At 32.5% G+C, this 24358-nt stretch overlaps 2 protein-coding genes and 1 pseudogene across 2 annotated transcripts; all 3 read left to right on the forward strand.

Moving 5' to 3' along the window:
- Positions 1–14412: 14412 nt before the first annotated feature.
- On the forward strand, positions 14413–16070 carry LOC116110137 (cytochrome P450 89A2-like). The gene has a single exon (XM_031396369.1). The coding sequence runs from the start codon at positions 14479–14481 to the stop codon at positions 15988–15990; it is 1512 nt and encodes a 503-aa protein (XP_031252229.1). The 5' UTR covers positions 14413–14478; the 3' UTR covers positions 15991–16070.
- Positions 16071–21223: 5153 nt separating this feature from the next.
- Positions 21224–22589, forward strand: LOC116110156 (annotated as a pseudogene).
- A 608-nt stretch (positions 22590–23197) lies between these two features.
- LOC116110141 (thaumatin-like protein) lies at positions 23198–24142 on the forward strand. Its single transcript, XM_031396378.1, has one exon. The coding sequence runs from the start codon at positions 23323–23325 to the stop codon at positions 24049–24051; it is 729 nt and encodes a 242-aa protein (XP_031252238.1). The 5' UTR covers positions 23198–23322; the 3' UTR covers positions 24052–24142.
- The last annotated feature ends 216 nt before the right edge of the window (positions 24143–24358 follow it).

A 24358-nucleotide genomic window follows, 5' to 3' on the forward strand; every position in this document is an offset into this window, starting at 1 on the left:
TATATACACCGATCAACAGTGTTTTCCTTAAATCTGAAAGTAGTAATGGTATCATTGAACTTGAGGTACCACTGTTTGGAAGCTTGTTTTAATCCTTATATAGATTTCTTTAATTTACACACCATGTGTTCCTTCCCTTCAATTGGAAAACCATCAGGTTGTTCCATGTACACTTCTTCTAAATCCCCATTCAGAAAGGTAGTTTTCGCATCCATTTGATGAAGCTCTAGATCATAATGAGCTACCATTGCCATAATAATTCTAAACGAGTCCTTTAAGGAAACTGGCAAAAAGGTCTCGTTGTAATCAACACCGTCTTTCTGAGTAAAACCTTTGGCAAAAAATCTGGCTTTGTACCGTTCAATATTGCCATTAGAATCGCGCTTGGTCTTAAAGACCTATTTACACCCGACTGTTCTACAACCTTCAGGCAACACTACTAGATCCCAGACTTCATTGTCTTCCATTGATTTTAACTCTTCTTTCACGACGTCTAACCATTTTACAGAATTATCACTTTTAAGGGCTTGTGAAAACGAAACTGGATCTACTTCTATTCCTAAGTCAATTTCAGACTCTTGTCGATAAACCATATAACATTAGAAATGGCAGATCTCCTTTGTCTTTGAGATCTTCTTAATGCCATTTCTTGTGGTTCATTTACTACTTCATGTGGCTCACCAATCATAGGTTCATTGATTATTCAGGTAGTGTTTGCTCAATTATTTATTGTTTCTGATTGGTATCAGAACGTCTGACAACTATAGGAACCACAACCTTAGTAGAAGTCATAGGCGTAGGGACTTGTACCCTGACTTCTTGAATATCCACTTTACGTGGTTCAACACTCCCACTGGTTTCACCATTCTCAATAAACCTTGCATTTCCAGTCTCAACTATTCTCGTACTATGGCTAGGACAGGAAAAACAATACCTTTTAGATTTTTCTGGACTGGTCGTTCTTGAGTCTAGTTTCTTTTCACATGGATTATAAATCTTGACTTCTGTTGACCAACCCCAAATATGCAGGTGCCTCAAACTAGGTTTCCTTCCTGTCCACAGTTTAAAATGAGTCTTTGGAACTGCCTTACTAGGAACCCTATTTAATAAATATACAGTAGTCTTTAATGCATATATCACTACAAGAATTTAGGCTTCTCACAACAAAATAATTTGTCACTACAAATATCAAAATTGTGACCATTTCTTTAATGTGAGGAATTATATTCGTCATTAGGTTTGTCACATTAAGCTCCGTACTCTTAATGTATGGTGAGAAAGAGTGTTTGGTCACCATAGCCTATTATATTTTTGTGACAATATAATTTGTCACTTTAAACTAGCTTATTGTGATAAATTATTTGTAACGATAGAAAGCAATTTTGATCACTACAAGTAATATTTGTCATAATTGATTTACATTTAAAGACCAATGATAAGCTTTATGGTGAAAATCATATATTATGACAAAATTGATTTTGTCAAATTGTGAATGATGACTAAATTATTGGTCATAATTTTAATAGTGACAGAAATTTATTTGTCATTGACTTTATTTGACAACATTTATTTCGTCACTGTTTGTTATATGACAATATTATTTGTTAAAAATTGTGTGTGCAGAATAATTTTGTAAAAAATTTAATAGCATGACAAATAATTTTTGATCACAATATTTTTACATTAGATTTTTTATTGTCAAATATAAAGCTGTGACAAAAAATTTTGACATCTCAATAATATAAAATATTCATGTCTGTGCTTCTAAAATGTGACGAATTTTTTTCGTGAAAAAATATATCTGAAAAAAAAATTATGGGGAAATTAAAATCGTGATAAATTATATTTATCAAATTTGTTAATAGCGACATAAATACTTTTGTCAAAACATGAAAAGTGTAGTGACAAAAATTTAAGTCATTAATTTTTGAGACCTTTATAATTTTTTTGTTAATATTAAAGTGAACAAAATATCTTGTCAACAATTTAAAAGAGTAACAAAATTTATTTTATATCATTTTGATTTGACAATTTTATATATACATTTCACATTTAATAAATAAAATTATAATAATTACCTTTTTTTTTTCCCACAATGGAACATATAGCTATTATCATTATCAAAACTATGAATCCATATTAACTTTTAACTTAAGATGATTATATCAAATAAAAATTTATTAAAATATATAAAGTCAACAACATTTTAATTTTAATACGTTTAAAACACATAACAAAGACAGTCTCCTACAGCAATTTTATTGATATAAATATGAAAGCATCCATGTGTTGATGGTCCTCTTGATCATTTTTTCATTCTGCAAAAAAAAAAAAAAAAAAAGGTCATGGGAAATATATAGAGAGGAAGGAAAAAAAATAACAATACCCCCCTTCCTAAGAATATACATTAATTACTAGAAAGGCTTTTAATTAAAACATAATTTTCTTTATTACGTTTATTATATCAAAAAGTACATGAAGAAGAAAACTAAAAAAATTATTTAGACCTATTAATTAAGTAATGATCTTACCTTCGGGGGGAAATAGAACCATCTCGTCCACTCCTTTGTTGGCTTATCAATTCATCAACCTTTGACATGAGGTTTTTATGAGATTCTTGTAAAGCATTGATTATCGCCAGTTGATTTTGTATTTGCTTATGCTGATCTTGTATTTGCTCCTTCAATTGACCATTTCGTTGTTCGAATTCGATTTTTTCAGCACGTAAAAGAGCCTCTAATTTTGAACTTCTATTTTGGTTTACCCCCAAAACTTTCTCTAAAATTTCACGTCCAGTCATATCAATACCCTCCTTTATTGCTTGTGAGTGAATTACTTTCATTTGCTCCTATTAAACCAAAAAAAAAAAAAAAGATAATAATAATCATTTATAACTACTCTATAGTTATTGAAGAGAGCCTAAAAATAATCTATTAAAAAAAATAGTTAAGTCTGAAATTACTTACATAATTTTCTTGGGCTTGTGGGTGGATCCTTGTACCATTATTCTTTCGATGTGTTTCATAATAAACCTTCATTTCAATAGGTTCCTCATCCCTTTCTCCTACATGTTTTTCCAAATTTTCATCTACAAATCTCTTTATATTTTTTTATATTTAAAATTGACATTTAAATTATAATTATTGAAATTCAATATAAAATTAAATATGATAATAAATATATTATATAGATATATAAATTTATGTTTACAATCACAAATTTTAAATTTAAGTACTACTGGTGGATGCCCATCTGAAAAATCATGTCAGACCAAACAAAAACAATTTAACCTGTATTTACAAATATATCCAAAGCTAAAGTTATGATAATAAGTAGCCTCATTCTTTAGTCCCTAAGTCACCAATATAAATAACAAAAATAAATGCATGGGCAATTAAAAGTACAGTAAGCAATTAATCATACCATTTCATACAATCGTTGACAATATGACTTTGAGCCTGTGGTATGTGGAATTTTCACCTTCCCTCGATTGTTTGTGTTTGCTGTGCTTTGAGACTATACATAAGATTTACATTTAATGATTATATTGTGTGCACTTTAAAGTACTGCAGAATACATTTATTAACGATTATAATAAAAAACAATTTTTTACCTTAAATTCTTCACTTTAAAAATGATCACATAATTTACCCCAATCTTCTAATTTCATGTGATTTGGTGGATTTACACGAGCCTCCTCAGGTGAAGAATACAAGTTGTAATGCATATGACAACGATATTTATATGTTGCGAAATGCTTTGCCATGACTTTCTCAACTACATTCTTTGTAAGTGGATCACTTTTAGATATATTAAATTCACTCTACAAATATTTTATATAAAAATCAGTTATTATATAATATAAAAATCTCTAATAATAAATTTTTTTTAAGAAAAATAAAAAAAATTGACATATCTCACCTCAAGTTTGTCCCAAAGGGGTTTCTTATCTGCATCAACTAGATTTTTCCAATGAAGTTTAAACATTGGTGCATACAATCGAGTGATAATACTTACTTCCATTTTAAATATTTTTTTCAGTTAGACTGACGGGCAGATGTGCTCCTTGTTTAATTATAATTCCTCCAATTTTTTGGCCCTCTTTAAGTCGTTTCTTAACTTCAAATCCTTTAGCCACACCTCGACCTCTTTTCATCGTTGTACAAGTTGTAGTGATTAATAAATCATAAATTTAAGAAATTCATTAAACAAAAATTAATAAATTACAAATGCTGGTTTATATATTGAAAAATAAATATAAATAAAAAGTGTACCTTCATTGTTAGTTGTTGCCAAGTCATCTGGTGTAGATGAATGATCGGCCTCTATTAAGGGGGATCGTGGAGTTCCATTTGCTCCTATATTTTATAAAATTAATTAAAAATTATTGATTTAATTTTAAACTTCACATAAATTAATATGCAAATAATAAGAAAAATGAACTATTAGAATTAACAAAAAACAAACAATCTACCTCTAGTATTTAATGATTCAGATCTCATAGGTTCATTTGGTGTAAGGGTCAAATCATCAATCTCACTTGATGTGGGTGGTGAGATGCTGTTTGATATTCTTGAGATATTCTTTTGAGTCAACGCACACTTTTGTTATTTTGGAGATAATTTATTGAGTTCGACTCAATTTGTTTAGGATGAATGTTCGATGGTAAAGTAGTTTCTTCTTACGACCAGGTGCCATGATTGTGTATAATGAAGAAAGATTGAAAACAATGCTGAAATAGAAGGAAAAAATAAAAAAAAAAATAAAAAAGAAAGATAAAGGTTAGTAAAAGAGGTAATTAGATTATTCATTTAAATATATACTTAAATATCCTCAATCAAAGAGAAACGACATTGCCAATCAAAGAATAAAATAAGAGGGATTGAAGATGAGGTGAGAAAATATATAAAACAAAAAACAAAAACAAAAAATGCAATATTGCATTAAGAGAAATGATAAAAATGGAGCAAAGAGGGACTTACAGAGAATTTCACTGAGAAGGATGTTGGGGGCGTTCCTAGTAAAAAAAAAAATGAGTAGTTGGCTCAAAATTATAAGTTTTATAAGACAGGCGGAGGAGAGAGAGAGAGAGAGAGAGAGGAGAGAGAGATGGAGAGAGAGGGGAGAGAGAGAGAGAATGTGAGTTGACAGTTGAGAGTTTTAACAGGACAATGGTGAGACAAAAAAAAAAAAAAAAAAATGATGAAGGGTTAGTAAAGAGGTAATTAGGAAATATATTTAAAATAGGAAATATGTTTAAGAATTATTCAATTTAATTGTATATATATAATTGACTTAAGAAAGATATTTAAAATAGGAAGGATACTTAATATTGATTAGAATGTTAATTGCATATATACAATTGAATTAAAATAGAAAAGATGTTTAAAATAGGAAAATTTTTAAAATGTTTAAAGCTTTATTTTTTATGTTCAAGAGGGAATTAAAAAAACAAAATTACCGCCTCCTTATAAATTGCCTCCAAAATTTTCACTAAATGTTAGAGAAATGGAAAATTCAACTTGCAATTGTATATTCAATATCTAAGAAATCCCCGCTTTTAATAAAGAAAATTAGTCAAGGCGTTGTTCAGTTATTAACACAGTGAGAATGCGAGAGGGGTGTGGCGCCTCGTTTACTTAAGAATTTTGTATAAATTTTAAAAATAAATCTTAAGTTTCATAATTAAACAGGTTGCTTTTCATTCCCAAGGAAAGTGAGACTTTATAACTTTTCAATCTTGAATTAATTGGTGGAGCATGGGTCTCTTAATTTATTTATTTATTTTAATTGGAGTTTATCAACAGTTAAGTGATAGATGCAGAAAACGAAAATCAATTAATTTTATATGATTAAAAAAAGAGAAGCAAACATTTTTATATGTTATTCCTTAGTTTATCTCGTACAATTTTATGATACGTTTGATCCATTAGAAAATTAATTTGTATTTCTTTACTGTAAATCATTCAAATAAAAAATTGTTTATGTCAGCAAATCAAAAAAGTATAATCTATTAATTATCAGGGATCCTCTTAATTTATAAATTTTTAGTCACCAAATCAAAAAAATTATATTTTATGAATTTTCCATTTCTCTAACATTTAAAATTTATAAATGTTAGAGAAAATGGAAAATTCAAATTGCAATGTGTATCAATATTGACCCAAATGGCTAAAATTTTGAATTTAAATTTGTGTGATCACTAATTTACAACCAACTTTATTATTATTTGATATAAGTAGTAACATTAAAAGAGATAAAATATATACAAACCGGTTATTTACCTCAGGGCAAATCCTTGGACAGGAACAAAAAACAAGGCTAATAGATTGAGAACCTAATCTTTCTTTTTCTATCTTAAGCACACAAGAATAAGAGATAAGAGTAAAGGAGTAAGCAAAGGAACATGAAGACAGAATATCTTACTCTAGGATGTGCCTTGAAAAAAAAAAAAAAAAAAGCGCTATATACAACATCATCCCTACTTGGGACAAGCCTTAGGTTAGGGTACACATATTTATAATTACTTTAATTCATACTAACCAGTAACCTAACAATTATCCTCTGTGATATTTATATCTGTTTAATTATTGAATTACTTATGCTTATAGAAAAAACAAGATTGTCTATCTTTAATATATAAAATAATTTATTTGACATAACTATAAATATTATAATTTTTTTTTGTTACAATGTCAAGCTAATATATATTCATCATTTACATGTATATTATTTTCACTCGCCCCATAAAATTAGAAGTTTAAATCAATTATTCAATTGAAGTCCTAATTGCAATAAATTAGAAATAGCACATCAAATAAGTAGAGTATTAACTAAACCACATATTAAACACTTGCCTCAAGAGTAGTTTGAATACATAATTTATCTCAAATTCTAATTTCATATGATATATACTATATATGTTTAGTACAGACAACCTAAAAAAATGAAAGTGTTCCAAAGAGGACAAGACAACCGTCTGTATGGTCAAATACTGGTTGTAGGGTTTTTTCTGAAATTAATTAATTTAGTCAAGTTTTATTAGTCTAGAGTTATTATATAAGTTGGAGTAGTATTAGGATTAATATTACTAGCTATGGTTAGGAATATTACTTATATTATACCATTACAATCATTTTAGGATTATGGATTGGGATAAGTGAAGTCTATATAAAAAGCCTAAACCATGGATATCATTGTATTTTTATTGGGTTAGGATATATTCTAATATGCTACAGTGAGTTTTTTCTTTCTTTTCCAAATTAAGAGTAAATAACATGCAAAGATCATTGGCGGAGCTGCTAAATATTAATGAAATGGATTAAAAAAAATTAAAAAAAGACCAAAGGTTAAAAAACTTTTTTTTTTTTAAAAAAATGAGGACAGTAAGATTGAACTCATGTCTCCAAGTCTTCCCTTAAACCACCGGGCAAATTTGCTTATTTGTTTTAATTTCTATTAATTATATATATTTAGTTCTTTATATCTACCTAGAACAACAACTCAGCTCAAGTGTGAGAGAAACGACGGCATTTTAGTTGTTTGTTTGTCTCCTCTCCCTGATATTTTCCTTCTGCCTTTCGTCTGCATCTTGCTCCCAATTCATTTTTCTTACAAATGGCGAATCTTTATTTTCCTTTTTCATATTTGGTTTTCCCAATTCAATTTACAAAGAAAAGAAGAGACCAAAGGCAGTCACTTCACCCAATTCAATTTTTCCCTTTTTCGCCCAATTCAATTTTTCCCCTTTTCGCCAAATCAATTTTCCCTTTTCGCCCAAACTCTAACCGAACATAACAAAAAAATTTAGGACAATCAAAGGAGAGTTCATAACGAAATCAAGAAAAGAGCAAAGGGTAAGAAAAGCAAAGAGTAAGAAGGTGACCTTGAAGAAAACCAAAAAAGCAGCTCCAGATCTTGAATTTCGGGTTCTTTGGGCTAAAAACCAGTAAGTTCTTTATTATTATTCTTGCTGGGTGTGTTGATTTTTAATTTATGCGATCCTAGATTATAATACAATTTATGATCACCGATCTTTTTTTTTTTTTTTATTGAGATTATTTGAATGTATAGAAGTTGGGAATCTAATCAAAGATTCAGCCCCACATACATTCGAGGGGTACAAAATTTTGGATGCTGCAACATATCACGCTGACTCTGCTAGTAGAATTAGATGTCCATGCAAAAACTGTAATAATTGTATCTGAAAACTTTAGCAGAAGTCAAAACTGTAATAACTCGACCCGCCCTAACACCCCCAATCCTGACCAAATTTCTAGCCCATGACCTTGTATAATGCAAGTAGAAGCGCAGCAGAAAATCACTAAGAAAATGCAGAAAGGCATGGGGTAGTAGAATGAATGTGGGAGTAGAATGATATTGCAGGTCATGCTGGAATTCAATGTAGAATGTGCAGAAAGGTGAATGTGTTAGAAAAATGCAGAAAACTGAATATGTGAGTAGAATGCTGCAGAAGTTCAAGGCAGAAAATGCAGAAAGCGATTGTGGTTAGTACAATGCAGAAAAAATGAAGTGTTAGAAAAATGCAGAGAGTTGATGTGTTAGTAAATGCAGAAAGCTGAAGTGTTAGAAAAAATGCAGAAAGTGAATGGGATAGTAAAATGCCAAAAGCTGATTGTGTTTAGTACAATGCAGAAAGCTGATTGTGTTAGTTAAGCAGAAAATGAGTGTTAGAAAAATGCAGAAAGTTGATTGTGTGTAGTAAAATGCAGAAAAGCTGAAGTGTTAGAAAAAATGCCGAAAGTTGAATGGGATAGTAAAATGAAAAGTTTAAGTGTATTGATAAGCCTCCTATAACTAAAATATACAAGAAGAAGAAAAAGGGCAGCCTGGGAAAGTCATTGGACAGGGGCAGCAAAGGAAATTCATATTAGAATTAGTTAGGAAGAATCTCCACGTAAGGGAGTGCAGAAAGTGTGATTTCAGTTGTATTAAGAGAGAGCATTGTTAGCGAAGGAGGATGAAATCTGGAATCAGTGGGAGGCCGCTAGACCCCGAAGTGCTAGCCACTCTTTTATCTTTCTCTATCATTTATTTTTTGCTTGCAGTGTTTGTCAACCAAATCAATATATATATCAGTTCGTTTTTTTTAATGCAGAGCTGTTTCGCTGAGTCTCATTAAACATATCATTGAGTTTGGGTGGTTTGGTGATCTCATCATGTTAGAAAATGGAGAAAGTTGAATGGGATAGTAGAATGAATATGTTAGTGGTTTTTTTTAGAGACCAATGCAGCGGCTGGATGTGTTAGTTGACTGATATTGCAGAAAATGCAGCTGTAACAGAAGGCAGAAAATGAGCGTGTGCATGTGCCAGGAGAAGAAAATGGCTGAGAAAATAATGCTGAGACATGAATGAAGTAGAAACACTGTAGAAACTGAATGCAGTAGCAGACCAAAAAAAAAAAAAAAAAGACAGAATGGAATTGAAGGTTTGTTTTAGAGGGAATATTAGATGAAGTGGAGAAACATTGTCCTGAATGTTTGAAGAGCAGTTCTGTTCGAGAGGGAATATTAGATAAGTGTAGAAGAATTGTCCTATATGTTTTTGGAATGAGGTGAATTTGTATAGAGTAAAGAAAGGGGGTTTATTGTAATAGTCTAAAGAAAAATCAAACGCTGCGTTCTTTATTGTTTTTTCACCAACTATAAAAGAGTTGGTCTTCGTCTTCTTCAAGAGATATAATCACACAATTTTCAACAGTTTTTTTTTTTTCAGTTTTCGTTCAGTTACAGTCTACAACGTCTTCATACCCCATCCTATGTGTTAATGAGTTTTTTTAGGACATATATACTAAAATTATTAATGATTTTTTTTAAAGACATATATGTTATTGTTAAAAACTTGAGAGGAATGATAAATAGTTGTACACATATTAATATGTTTTTTTAGCAAATTTTTGTCACAAAAATCACATATAACTTGACTAAAGTATTTGTCATTAATACCTTGATTTTAAAATATATATATTATATATTTATATATATATAATATATATATATATATATTATATATATAATATATATATATAATTCTTTGTAACAAATTAGTTTGTAATTATAGCATGTATACTAAATATAATGACTAAAGATTTTTATGGCAAATATGGTTTGCCCCGATAAACAATTTATCTCAGCGCTAAAGTTTGAGCTCAAACATTTTGTTATTAATACCTCCATTTTAGCATATATTATGACAATTTATTTTTGTAGCAATAAATAAATTCTTTAGTGACAAAAAAATTTGTAGTTATAGCATGTATAACTAAATATAGTGACTAAAATATTTTATGACAAAATATGTTTGTCATAATAAACAATTTACCTAGGTGCCAAAATTTGGCGCCAAAAATTTGTGACGAAATATTATGATAAAATTGTTTTTCTTCAATATATTTCTTATGGATTTTTTTATTGTGATAAAATATTATGACAATATTTGTTTTAGTCACTATATATTTCTTTTGTCATACTTAATGTGATGTTTTTTTATTTTGTCATAATACATATGTTACTTGTGACGAAATAACTTTTGATAAAATTAATTTTGTCACAATATAATATATTTCTTGTAGTGTATCCACAATGATGAGGGTAATGAGGAATGACTTAACATACTCCTAACCATATCCATTAACATTCGGTTACGCCTTTCTACAACACCATTCTGTTGCGGTGTTCCCGACATTGTGTATTGGGCACATATGCCTCGACTTTCCAGGAATTTAGCAAATGGACCTAGACATTGTCCAAATTCATTGTATTTACCATAATATTCACCACCTCTATCTGATCGAACTACTTTCTCTTTTCTATCTAATTGCTCTCAACTACATTAATGAATACCTCTAGGATATTAACAGATTGAGATTTTTCATGCAATAAATAGATAGATCCATAATGTGAAAAATCATCTATAAAAGTGATGAAATATCTTTCTCCATTAAAAGAAGGTACATCAAAAGGACCACATATATCGATGTGTATTAATTCAAGGAGTTTTGTGCTTCTTGTGGTTGCTTTCTTAATTGTGGATGTGGTTTGTTTTCCTTTGATACAATCCACACAGACGCCAAGATCAATAAAGTCCAAATCAGGTAAAACTTCATCATTTGCTAATCTTTGCATTATTTCTCTTGATATATGGCCTAAACGCTTATGCCATAAATAAGTAGATTTTTCATTCATAGAAGCATGTTTTGTTCCTATACTATGATGCAGGGTCAACAATGTCTCAGCAAACAAATTATCAAGATGTAATTTTACAATCCATCACAAAGCACACCAGAACCAATTAAACAATTATATTTAAATAAACTAAAACATCCATTCCCGAACTTAAAAGAATATCCTTCTAAATCAAGTTTAGATAAAGATATCAAATTACGGGATAACTTCGGTACCTAAAGAGTATTAAACAAATCTAAATGATGTCCAGTATTTAAAATTAAACGATCGGTTCCAATGGCTTTAACTTGTGCTTTGACTCGATTCCCCATGTACACAAATCTTTCATTGTCGTTTATGATCTGGGTCATAAGGAATCCCTGCAAAGTATTAGAGATATGAGTGGTACATCCAGAATCAATCCACCAAGTATTATAAGGAACTTTCGATAAATATGATTCGAAACATACAAAAGCACTAGGCTTACCTTTCTTTTCGAACCATGCCTTACGTTTCAGACAGTCCCTCATATAGTGTCCAACTTTCTTACAAAAATGACACTTTTCTTTAGTCTTATCCTTCTTATGGACTTGGGTAGATGACTCGTTAATCTTCAGTGGCCTTTTGCCCTTTCCATACTTCTTGTTGGATTTGTTCTTAACTCTAGACTAGCCCACAAGATTAACAAAATGAACTCCTTGTTTCTTCAATCTTTCCTCCTCTTGAACTAACTTAGTTTGAAGCTCAGTCATATTCCATTTATCTTTAATTGTGTTATAATTAATTTGAAATGGACTAAACTGAGGAGGTAAAGAGTTAATGACAAACTGAACAAGGAAACTTGCGTCCACAAACATTCCCATGTTTCTAATTCTTGCTGCTATATTTGACATCTCAGTCACATGTTCATACATGCTACGAGAACCATCATATTTCATGGTGGTCAGTCTACTCATTAATGCCCCCGTACGGGACTTGTCAGCGGCCTCAGACTGAGAAGTCTCTTAAATTCCCTAGCATATTCTGTGGTAGGAAGTGAGGTCTTGATTTCACTTACCACTGTCATCCGTAAATATTTCAGGCTCAATCTATTCGATCTCTCTCATTCCTTATGGAAAGACCTTTCTTCATCAGTGTTGTTCTCAGTTAGATTATCTGGTTTCTCTGTCATGAGTGCAAGGTCGAGATTTTGAACACCCAAGTAATACTCGACTTGTTCACTCCATTCATTATAATTGAACCCATTAAACTTAATAACAGATGAGGCGTGAAAAACAAATGCTGCAAAAACAAAAATTATGCTTACACATTAATGCTTTGAGTTTTATACCTTATACCTATTTTCAGATTCAGATATTAAAATTTATTCTCATTAAAACATAAATATATATTGAAAATCTCCTTTAGGAGAAATAACAATATACGATAATTAAACTTAATTGATGCAATCTTTTATAAGTTTTCTTAATTGGTAATTAAATGTATTTTAGTTAGACATGTTTGTTAACTTTGGATATATTAAACACATCTAATTAAGTACATTAATTAACCATGATTATGTTCATAATTATAGGATTAACTAATCTATCTTTGGGTGATCATTAACTATCCTATAACATATAAACTTCAAACGGCTTATGTCCAATACATTATGTCATCTCATTAAAGCATCTAATGATCATGAGTAATTGAATCTTGTTTAGTTTGATATCTATGGGATAAACATTTTAATTTGGCCACTTTGGTGACTAACAAATTATACATAATATAGTTTTCAAACTCTTTCTCTAAAGAAAATTATACTTTAGAAACTTATACACATTTCACGTGCCTAAACGCACATTAAGGACAAAATTGGATTGATTCAATACTCATTGTTAATTTTGATTGTCACTGTTAACTTTGACAGTTGACCGTTAACCGTTAAGTTTAACAGTTACCGTTAACTTTAACAGTTGACCGTTAACTTTAACCATTGACCGGTTTAGTCAATGGTCTGAACCGATTTAACCCGTTGATCAGTCCAGATCACATTTTTGGATCCTGAACCGGGCTGATTTGACCCACTTTTCCGGTTCGGGTCAGCCCATTTTAACCTATTTGGGTTGACCAGTTTGACCAAATCTTAATGGGTTATAGGTTTGGCTTCTTAATGGGTTATAGGTTTGGGCTTCTTTATGGGTTATTCTTAATGGATTTGAAAAAAGAATGGGCTCACTTAATAAGGCTTTAATCATTGGGTTGGGTCAATATTTTATGGGTCAATTATTAACCCGATTTTCTAGAAAAATTAGGTAAACTTCATATTCCGAATTTCTGATTTTTTTTTTTTATTGGAAAAAGCTTTTGGATTCTAAAAATTTGCATTTCAGAATAATTTTCCAGCCTTCCAATTTGTTAATTTCTAAACCCAAACTACTTTCTTAAATCTATTTTACCCAAACCATTCCTATTTCACAATTTCCAAAAACCAAGAACCCTAAAAATAACTTAATGGAAAATTCATCAGTCTCTAAACTTGAAATTGCTCTGATACCACATGTAAACTTAAAAGCAAACTCATCATAAACAAAGAATCAATAATCAATTCATGTTTCTATGCCCTAAGTTGCACAAATATAAAGTTACAGGATCTTGAAACTTAATGAACTTTCACATATATATAAAAGAAATACATGCTTGATTCCATAGTTTGAAAATAAAAACTTAAACCTTGATTGAATAAAAAATAGGTAGCGTTTCTCTCCCTTTTTTCTCTTCTATAATTACAAACTCTCTTGATGGACAGAGAAATTTTTTTGGAGTATATGAGAATAGAGAGAGGACCCACTTTTTATATTGTAGTTATTTAATTAACTGAAAACATCACACCTTTCTATCAAAGGTTAAAGACCAATATATCCTTCAATTAAATTAATTATTACTAAACATTATATTATATTTAATTCACATGGACCACTTTATAAGAATTATAAATATTTCTAACACAATTCCCCCCAACACAAACCCACCACAATTAGCCACCACATCCTCTGTTCACACCCCGGCCAGGTCGCTAAAGGAGGTTTTTTTTATCTTTACTCTTGGTTCCTTTCATATGACGTATGCCTTTACGTCTTACCACCAAACACATTTCTCAAATAAATTACTTTTTATTTTGTAACAGGCTGTGCATGTCCCTCGCAATAAGCTTCTAAGACATTTAGGCCTATAAATATGACTACAATCTCAGCTTTACCAAACACAAATTCTAAACACTTCGTTTTCATTCATTAAGAATTTGTATCTGCAAAATGCAGTCCTGGTTCATTATCCTTTTCTCCATCTCCATAGCTTTCCTCCTCAAAGCTTTCATTAACCTTCTCTTTCCCAACAAACATCTTCCTCCTGGCCCTTCAACCTTCCCCATTTTTGGCAACTTATTGTGGCTTCGAAGATCAACTTCTCAAATTGAACCCATCCTCCGGAATCTCCATGCCAAATTTGGCCCCATTGTTACTCTCCACTTTGGCTCTCGTCGTGCCATCTTTGTTGCCGACCGCTCCCTTGCCTACAAGGCTTTAGTCCAAAATGGTGCTGTCTTTTCTAATCGTCCACCGGCTCCTCCCACAACCAAATTATTTAGCAGCAACCAACACAATATCACTTCCTCTTCTTATGGCCCTACGTGGCGCCTCCTGCGCCGCAATCTCAATAGAGAAATTCTCCACCCTGCACGTGTGAGGAGCTACACGCGTGCGCGCAAGTGGGTTCTGCATATTCTTTTGGATCGTCTCAAGTCAGAGTCCAAAAATGGTGATCCAGTTCGTGTGATGGATCATTTTCAATACGGCATGTTTTGCTTATTAGTGTTTATGTGTTTCGGAGACCAGGTTAATGAAAGCCAAATCAAACATGTTGAGGACCTCCAGCGTCGGCTGTTGTTAGGATTTAACCGATTCAATATACTAAATTTGTGGCCAAGATTGACAAAAATTGTACTTCGCAAAAGGTGGGAAGAGCTGCTTCAGTTACGGAAATATCAAGAAGAAGTATTGATTCCATTGATAAGATCGAGAAAGAAGGTGAAGGAAGAGAGTTTAAACGAAGGAAAAGAGGATGAATATGTTATAGCGTATGTTGATAGTTTGTTAGATTTGGAGCTTCCAGAAGAGAAGAGGAAGCTTAATGAATCAGAAATTGTTTCTTTGTCCTCGGAATTTCTAAACGCTGGCACAGACACTACATCCACAGCGCTGCAGTGGATCATGGCGAATTTAGTGAAATACCCACATATTCAAGAGAAGATATTCATGGAGATTAAAGGGGTTGTGGAAGAAGGAGAGGATGAAGTGAAAGAAGATGACTTGCAGAAGATGCCATACTTGAAGGCAGTGATATTAGAGGGTTTAAGAAGACATCCTCCTGCGCATTTTGTGTTACCACACGCTGTCACAGAAGATGTAGAGGTGAATGGATATGTGATACCAAAGGATGTGAGCATCAATTTAATGGTAGCTGAAATGGGTTGGGACCCAAAAGTGTGGGAAGATCCAATGGCATTCAAGCCAGAGAGATTTATGGGTGGTGATTTTGATATAACAGGAAGCAGGGAGATTAAGATGATGCCATTTGGGGTTGGAAGAAGAATTTGTCCAGGGCTTGGTTTGGCAATGCTTCATTTGGAGTATTTTGTGGCGAATTTGGTTTGGAAATTTGAGTGGAAGGGTGTTGAGGGAGATGAGATTGATTTATCAGAGAAGCAGGAGTTCACAATAGTTATGAAGAATCCATTAAAGGTTCATATTTGTGAGAGGAGTAGATAATTTAGTTATGTATTGAGTGTGTATAACTTTTTGATTATTAAATATATGTTTATGATAATTTTGTATGTTAATTACATGAATTTGGCCTTTTCTTTTGGATGTCCACAACTTGTATTCAGTTTGTACAACCAAATTGCCATTAGAAACTGATAATGACTATGTCATCGGAGTTCAATCATCAATGCCAATGTGAACAGATTTTTTTTTTTTTTTTCAGTACTGGAAAGCACTTTTTTGTTTGTTTTGTATATTTTGTATCTCTTTTCTTTTCGTCTCTCCTATAGTCCTCCTATTACAAGATATTTTTTCATGGGGCCTTCTCTTTTTCTTCCAAAAGCCAATTCTATCAGATTCCATGAGCAATCTTTCTTTTGTTACTTTTTTTATTTTATTTTTAGGGCATTAAGTAACGTGGCCCTTATGACACTGACACTTTCTTATTGTAAGGGATGTAAATGTGCATTTTTTGAAACTTTTGGGTACCCATTTTATAGAGTTTTAAGTTTGGGAGTGAAAATAAGGGACAACTTTAATTAGATTATTTAAGAACAAAATTTAGATTATGTTTCTAGATGATAAATCAAATAAACCTTAAAAAAAATGTAAATTATTTTTATTCATTGAATACAAGGACTTTAAAATTTAAAATATTTAAATACTCCAATTATTATAATATAATGCACAAAAAATAATCATAATAATAAGAGTAACACACTAACACTACACTCACTAAGACTTCTCACTAACTTTCTCTCACTAATGCCACATGTCAACTTATAATTCGTCAATTCACATGGGTCTTGTCTATCCAATAATGGGCAACGCCTAACCAAACCAATCACAAACTCCCACATGAGATTTGTGAGAATAATAAGATGGATTCAACATGCAATAAAATTATCAAAAATAAAGAGAGAGGAATACTCGTATTGCCGTTGGTCATTATATGATGTTTCAATGAAACGGAGGGATTAATATGTTTATAAATTCATCTTCTCTTTGATAACATTGAGAAAGGGAAAAAAAAAATTCTTCATCCATAAAAAGGAATTTCTATCCTCTTCGTTTTGCTACATAATATTACCTGAATATATTACGGTCAAAAGCCCGGCATAATAAATGAGATTTTACATGATATGAAAATAATGAAATGAGAAATTAATGTCTACATGTTAATTACTTATAAACAAAATAAACACACTTACGAAATGGAAAATATTAATATCGTGTAATGGAAGGACCTCCACCCCACCACATCATCTGGTTTGTGATCAAATGGGTACCAAGATTTTTGCCTGGGGGTCCTTTGCGGCTCCGTCATTGTTTGCCAAACAACTAGTAAAAACTTTTAAAAAATCACCAAACTTAAAACAAATAAAATAATATAATATCAAGAACCTGAAAATGAAATAATACAATAACATAATACTTTCTTATTCAGAGGCGACCTAACCCCTTTGAGGGTAGGCTTTAAAAAACAAAAAAAACAAAAAAAAATCAATTTTTTCTATAGAAAAATCTTCTCTAGAATTTCTTCTTATCCTTTTGGATTCTACCTGTCTTTACTAATTTGACCTTTATGTTCTCCACCTTTTCCCTAATTTAGTCCATATAATATATTACACAAATCACTATTAACTGTGATTTTTTATTTTTGGCTAGGCCTCATTGTCGTTTCATCTATACTTACCATTCTATCTTTCATCTCTCTACCTAATTAATTAGACATCATTTCCCTTTACTAATAAAAGATTTCATGATGTAACTTACACCATTTTTTAATAGAAATAAAAAATTATAATTTATAATTATAAACTAATAATTTACTTAATAATTATCATTATCTTTCCCTAAATTTAATAAATTTTGAATAATTAAGTTATACTCTTTTCACAAATATATCCTCTATTTAATGACAATGACATGAAATAATTAAAAAAAAAAAAAATTAGATTATAATTCAATTTGAATTTTTTATTGAATTTGATTATGACAATCTTATGTTAAGAGCAATGTTTCGAAAACCATATCAGACTATGACCTGTTTAAGGGTCCCATTTTTGGTTTGACCCGTTAGATTGGTCGGTTGGACTATATTTTATAAAATTACAAGTTAGGCCCTATATGTTTGAAATTCATCAAAAACACCCCTAAATACTCCCTTAAGGTTTGAAATCTATCTAAAACACCCCTATCGCGCGAAGAGACTAGTGAGTGGTGGCGGCAGCGACGATCGATGGCCAATTGAAATTTGGAAACATGGGGCTTTTGATGTATAGGTTTCGGCGAATCTGATGGTGGTGTTAGGGAGTTTCATCAACGTCAGAAATTGTCGGAATCAAGAACGAAGTCCGACAGTCGCATGAAATTTAGGTGGATGACGAGCGACAAAGGTTGGACGACGACCCCTGAAAATGGATGGGTTTTGTCGTGGAGATGTCGTCAAGTCGAATGGTGGTGTTTTCTCCCTCGAGTTGCTATTGGACCGCGATTGGACCGTGACTCGGCATACTCCAACAGTCCAACCGCGGCTCAATCCAGTTAACTAAAAATATTGGGTTTTAGATGATACCGGACCGGAGATACCGCCGACTCCTGGTCGAGTCGGTCTAACCAAACAGCCCAGTCCAGTTTTCAGAACACTGGTTAAGAGCAAGCTGAATTATTTATTATTTAATTTTTTTAATGAATTTAATATATAAAACATTACTTTAAAAGTGCATATAACTTAACTCATTTTTCCATTCGACCCTTGCTTCTTCCCTTCCAATTTCATCATAAATTTTCATAAGACATCAATAACATCAATTGGTAAGAGAAGAATTTGAATTGAAAGCAAATTAGGTCAAGATTTAGGGTTTAGGATTTAAGTTTAGGGTTTTTTGCTCTCTTCACATTGAAGAAGTTTTTCTACATAAAATTTTTCTTGTGTTTCCTTGTGAATTGCATGTTATTTTCAACACTTTTGCTTCTCATAAATTTATTCAAATAGGAAAGTATTGTGTTATTACATTCTCTCTTTTCAGCTTCTTGATATTGTAGTATTTCCTTTGCTCGTTTGATGGTTTTTTAAAAGTTTTCACTAGTTATTTGACAAACAATAGCGGAGCTGCGGAGGTATTAAAAAAAACATCCAATTTACAAGGAAACATAATAAATTTTTTACATAGAAACACAATAAAATGAGTGAATACATATTATTAATTAATAAAATTTGTAATATGAATTAATTAAAAAAATGGGGATTTTTCTTGGTATAAACATAGATAGTAACTCAAATTTCTTTAGTAATTTTGAGCAACTAAACAGTGACATTTGAATTGTAGGAAAGTAGTGGGTGAAAGGTGAAGAATAAAGTCCCGTAAAATATAGTTAAGGCTTAATTTGGGAACGCCAAAACGTTTTAGACACAAAACACAAAACAAACTCACAAGATCCATGCCTTTTCCCATCAAATTAAAATAAAAAACCTCCAAAAAATAAGCATGATTCAACCTAAAATAAATTAAATTGAAATGAGTAGTACACATACTTAAAACTGATAAAATAGAAAACAGAACTAATTGTGGCACTATGGAGAGAGAATGAGAGAGTAAAGAATTTTGAGGATAAAATCATAAAAAGCAAGTGGAGCCGTGGAGAAGAAGAGTGGAGAGAGTTTAAAATTTTTAATATAATGTGAGCCTGAAATATATATATTAATAGCAATTTTTTTGTGAACCTATATATATGTATAATAGTTCTCATTTAAAAAAAAAAAAAAAATTGAGTGGGCTTGGGTATATATATATATATTAATAGCTAAAAAGCAAGTGGAGCCGTGGAGAAGAAGAGTGGAGAGAGTTTAAATTTTTTAATATAATGTGAGCCTGAAATATATATAATAGCAATTTTTTTGTGAACCTATATATATGTATAATAGTTCTCATTTAAAAAAAAAAAAAAAATTGAGTGGGCTTGGGTATATATATATATTAATAGCAATTTTTGGTGGGTCTATATATTTTATAATTTTTTATTTTTTTAAATATGAGGGTAAGCCTGGGCTTACCCTCAAAGGGGTTGGGTCCACCTCTATTTGTGATAAAAGTCCAATTGTTACTCGAAGATTGTAAACAGAGTTGAAGCTTCCTTATATGTAGTTTCATTTTTTTAGTTTTCTTGCGCATTATCAACCCCATACTGTGCTAATTGGATTATAGAGTAAACGACAATTCCCACCTAAGGTTTTGCAAAATCCCAATTCCAACTCTTAATTTAATAAATTCTAGATTTTCACTCTTAAATTAACATTTCATATTTTCATCCTTAAATTAACAGAAACAAAAAATCATTTAATGTAACGATTAAAGGGTAAAGTGGTCATTTACCAAAGGTGGGGCGGACGCGTGCGTGGATACTGTAGTATCCCTATATAGTGGTCGGCACATTTTAGGCAGGGGCACCCCAAGTTAGCAAATGTCGCTACCGATGTTTTAACCTTTTTTCGGCTACCTGTCCACCTAAAACATCCCCCTCCCCTTTCCTTGCTTCCTCCTCACCTTTCACCACCCTCCTCCCACACTTAAAACACCCTTCATTTGCCCAAAAACGGCGACTGTTTGATTTCGTAAACCTCCATCTTTGCAACCATTTTCCAACCGCCTCACTCATCGAAAATTCACCCAACCATGTCCATTCAACCCCCTATTCTTCCATCTTCAAAACCCACCCCCACATCAGCTTCCCTCACTCACCGTTTTCTGTCCATAGGCCTTTCTTTTGCGCTCAGTAGGGGCGTTCGACTTCACAAACCTCCACTTTTGTAGCCATTTTTTTATTGCCTCACTCATTGCAAATTTACCCAACCACCTCCATTCGACCCCCCATTCTCTCCTTTTCAAAATCCACCCCCACATCAGCTTCCCTCACTTACCATTTGTCATCCACTAGCCTTTCTTTTGTGCCCAGTGGGGGTAGTGGGTGAGCGCGGTTTGTCGAGCATTTGGTGTGCGTTTGGGGGAGAAAGCTCCAGTAATGGGTTGGGTATGGCAGAAATTCCAGAAATTTACACCAGCAAATCAAAATCAATCCAAACTTTTCAAAACTACACACAACCAATTATCAATATTCCCACAAATCTCCAAAATCTACCAATGAAAGCAACCCCACAATCAAACAAACCAAACTTCTCCAAACTCGCGGTGGGGACGGTGGTTGAGGTGGGGGCTAAAATGGTGAAGGGTGTTGGGTGATGGTTGAGGGGGAGTCAGGCTTGTGTGTGGGTGATGGTGAGGGATGCCAGGTGAATTCACGGGAAGAAGGTGAGGTTTTGGTGCTGGATGGACAAGGGTGCTGTGTGTGGTGTTGGGGAAGGTCTCTGGCTCTGGAAAACAGCCAAATCGGCCTAAAAAGGAAGTCGTGTGACCTGAAAAGGTTTCGAGAATGGCCAAAATCTGGGAGTTCAAAAGTAATTTTAATTTATTTTTCAAGGACAGTTTGATAATAACACCACCTATATTATACCATAACTCAAAAATCATAAACATATTAACCTATATTATACCATAACTCAAAAATCATAAACATATTAACCTATATTATACCATAACTCAAAAATCATAAACATGTTAATTTAAAGGTGACAATTTGGAATTTATGAGACGATGGTCTCGCTAAACCTTAGGTGGAAACATGTCCTTTACTCTTGAATTATGTGAGCGTCGCCAGCCTTGGGTGGGAACATGTCCTTACTCTTGAATTATGGGAGCGTCGCTAGTGGATGACTTTTTGATGCATGAATGAGCCTTACACTACCAATAAAGTCAATCTATTAATTATATGTATTTAAATTGTGGTGTCCGTCATCTCATAGTTTAGTTTCTAACTAGCTAGAAAGTACTTGATATTCCAAAATATGGTTGATTTCCCACAGCTAAATTAGCCTAAATATCATTAATTTGGTCACTATCTTTACTTACACTTTCCAAGTAAACGACATTAATTAATATATCATCTAACAAATCTTTCCATCACCTTGGCCAATGCAGCCTCTTTTGATATCACAAACAATTGCCCGTACACTGTCTGGGTTGCTGCTGTGCCTGGCGGTGGTAGACAACTTGGCTAAGGTCAAACATGGACCATCACTGCCAACCCTGGCACCACAGCAGCCCGCATTTGGGCCCGAACCAATTGCCAGTTTGATGGTAATGGAAAGGGCAAGTGTGAGACGGGTGATTGTAATTGGCTTCTCGAATGCCAAGGATATGGTGCACCACCAAACACATTGGTTGAGTACACTTTGAAGCAATACATGGACATGGACTTTATTAACATGTCCAATATTGATGGGTTTAATGTTCCAATGGAGTTTAGTTCAGTCTCAAATGGATGCAACTGCGTGATCAAATGCACAGATGATATCATCGATCAATGCTCGAATGAGCTGGAGGTTTCTGGAGGATGTAACGGGCCATGTCCTGTTTTCAAGACTGAGAAGCACTGTTGCCATTCTGGCAACTGTGGACCTACAACTTACTCCAAGTATTTCAAAGATAGCAACAAGCATATTTACTTGTCCTAATGGGACTAACTATTAGGTTATATTTTGCCCTTGAAGCATTTGAAGGGCGAAATGAAAATAATGAAACTACACTTATCAATGGATGAATAAGACCTTAAATTAGTCTTTATAATAAAGCACATATGATCACCTTTTCTCTGGGTGTTGAAATTAATAAATGTTTTATCAAATGTGAAATATGAATTTCATTAATAGACTTCTTATCATTTTTTATTGTGTTGAGTAGCATTAGATTTTGTAGATTTGTTTTTCTCTTTTGTTTAGCGTGCATCTATCCATAAATTTTCGATCATATATTAATATTTATACACATAGATTAGAATTTATATATAATATTATTATAGTCGATATATTATAAATAACACGTCAATTTCACACCTCAGATTTTATAATAACTTGCAAAGATGGAGCTAGGGAAGTTTCCTTTCGCTGGTGAGAATTCTGAAAAAATAAAAATAGAAATTTGAAAAAATTACTAATAAAATTTGATAGGGACACCGTTTATTTTTAAATGCACTGAAATTTACTTTAATTAAAGTAGTAATCTCTCTAATTCTCTACGGTGAGTCGGTTACCAATGCCAGCTCATATTTGACTTCTTGTGTCCAAGTCTTCTACGACTGCCTCAACATTGACTTAAAGCTGAAAGGATAATCATAAAAAATCACCCGGAAATTTCTCCGAAATTTTCTGATCGATATTTTCATAATTTTTTTCCGACGAGACCAACATCAAACACGCCATTTTTTCTTCTCACTGTCTCCAAAATGATGAGCTTCTTCAGAATCCTCTCTTTGTTATCTTCCATTCTTCCTACTCTATACTTAAGTCTTGCTTTCACCGGCGTCCATGCAGCCCTTTTCGAGATACAAAATAACTGCTCCTACACGGTTTGGGCAGCTGCCGACCCTGGTGGGGGCAGGGAACTACATCAAGGCCAATCATGGTTTATCAACACGGATCCTAACTTCGGCGACATTGGCCGCATATGGGCTCGAACCAACTGCAACTTTAATGTAATCGGGATGTGCAAATGTGAGAGCGGAGACTGTGACGGTCTTCTCTACTGTGTGTCACGAGGTAAGACACCCGTTACATTAGCAGAATATACTTTTGGCTCCGGCGGTAGCCATAAGAGCACTGATTTTTTTGATATTAGTTTGGTGGATGGATTCAACGTTCCTATGGAATTTAGAGCAACATCTACTGGGTGCAACCAAGCGATTAAGTGTGCGGCTGACATCAATCGTTTGTGTCCAACTGAGTTAAGGGACCCCGGTGGCTGTAATCATCCGTGTACAGTTTTCAATACTGACAATTTGTGCTGTCGTGGTAGCTTCTGTACTACCCCTGAGACTTCTGCATCGGCGTACTTCAAGTTTTTTAAGGATTTGTGCCCAAATGCTTACAGTTATGCCTTAGACTATGCAACCACTACATTTACTTGCCCTTCGGGAACTGATTACAAGGTTGTGTTTTGCCCTCCAACAACTTAATTTCTTCCTTGCCGTAATTTTCCTGGAGGAAATAGTATTTGGGTTGTACCAGTCTGGTGCTATAATGGATCAAAGTTTGCTTTTTCTTCAATTTTTTTTATTTTTTTCTTGAAAACAAAATTAGCATCTAAAAGCATCATATTAAAAAAAAAAAAAAAAAAAAATAACATTGAATATATGAGAAATATTTTTAACATTGATGATAATGTATTATAACTTGATAATGCATATGTGGACCATTCCCGCACATGATTTAATTTCTTTTATCTTCTTGACCACTAACTTATATCTTTTCTTCAAGGCTGAA

The sequence above is a fragment of the Pistacia vera genome, unplaced genomic scaffold (genome assembly GCF_008641045.1).
Source record: "Pistacia vera cultivar Batoury unplaced genomic scaffold, PisVer_v2 Contig598, whole genome shotgun sequence".
NCBI lineage: Eukaryota > Viridiplantae > Streptophyta > Magnoliopsida > Sapindales > Anacardiaceae > Pistacia > Pistacia vera.

Excerpts from the sequence above, each read along its gene's own strand:
- LOC116110137 (XM_031396369.1), top strand. The coding sequence starts at position 14,479 with ATGCAGTCCTGGTTCATTATCCTTTTCTCCATCTCCATAGCTTTCCTC.
- LOC116110141 (XM_031396378.1), top strand. The coding sequence starts at position 23,323 with ATGATGAGCTTCTTCAGAATCCTCTCTTTGTTATCTTCCATTCTTCCT.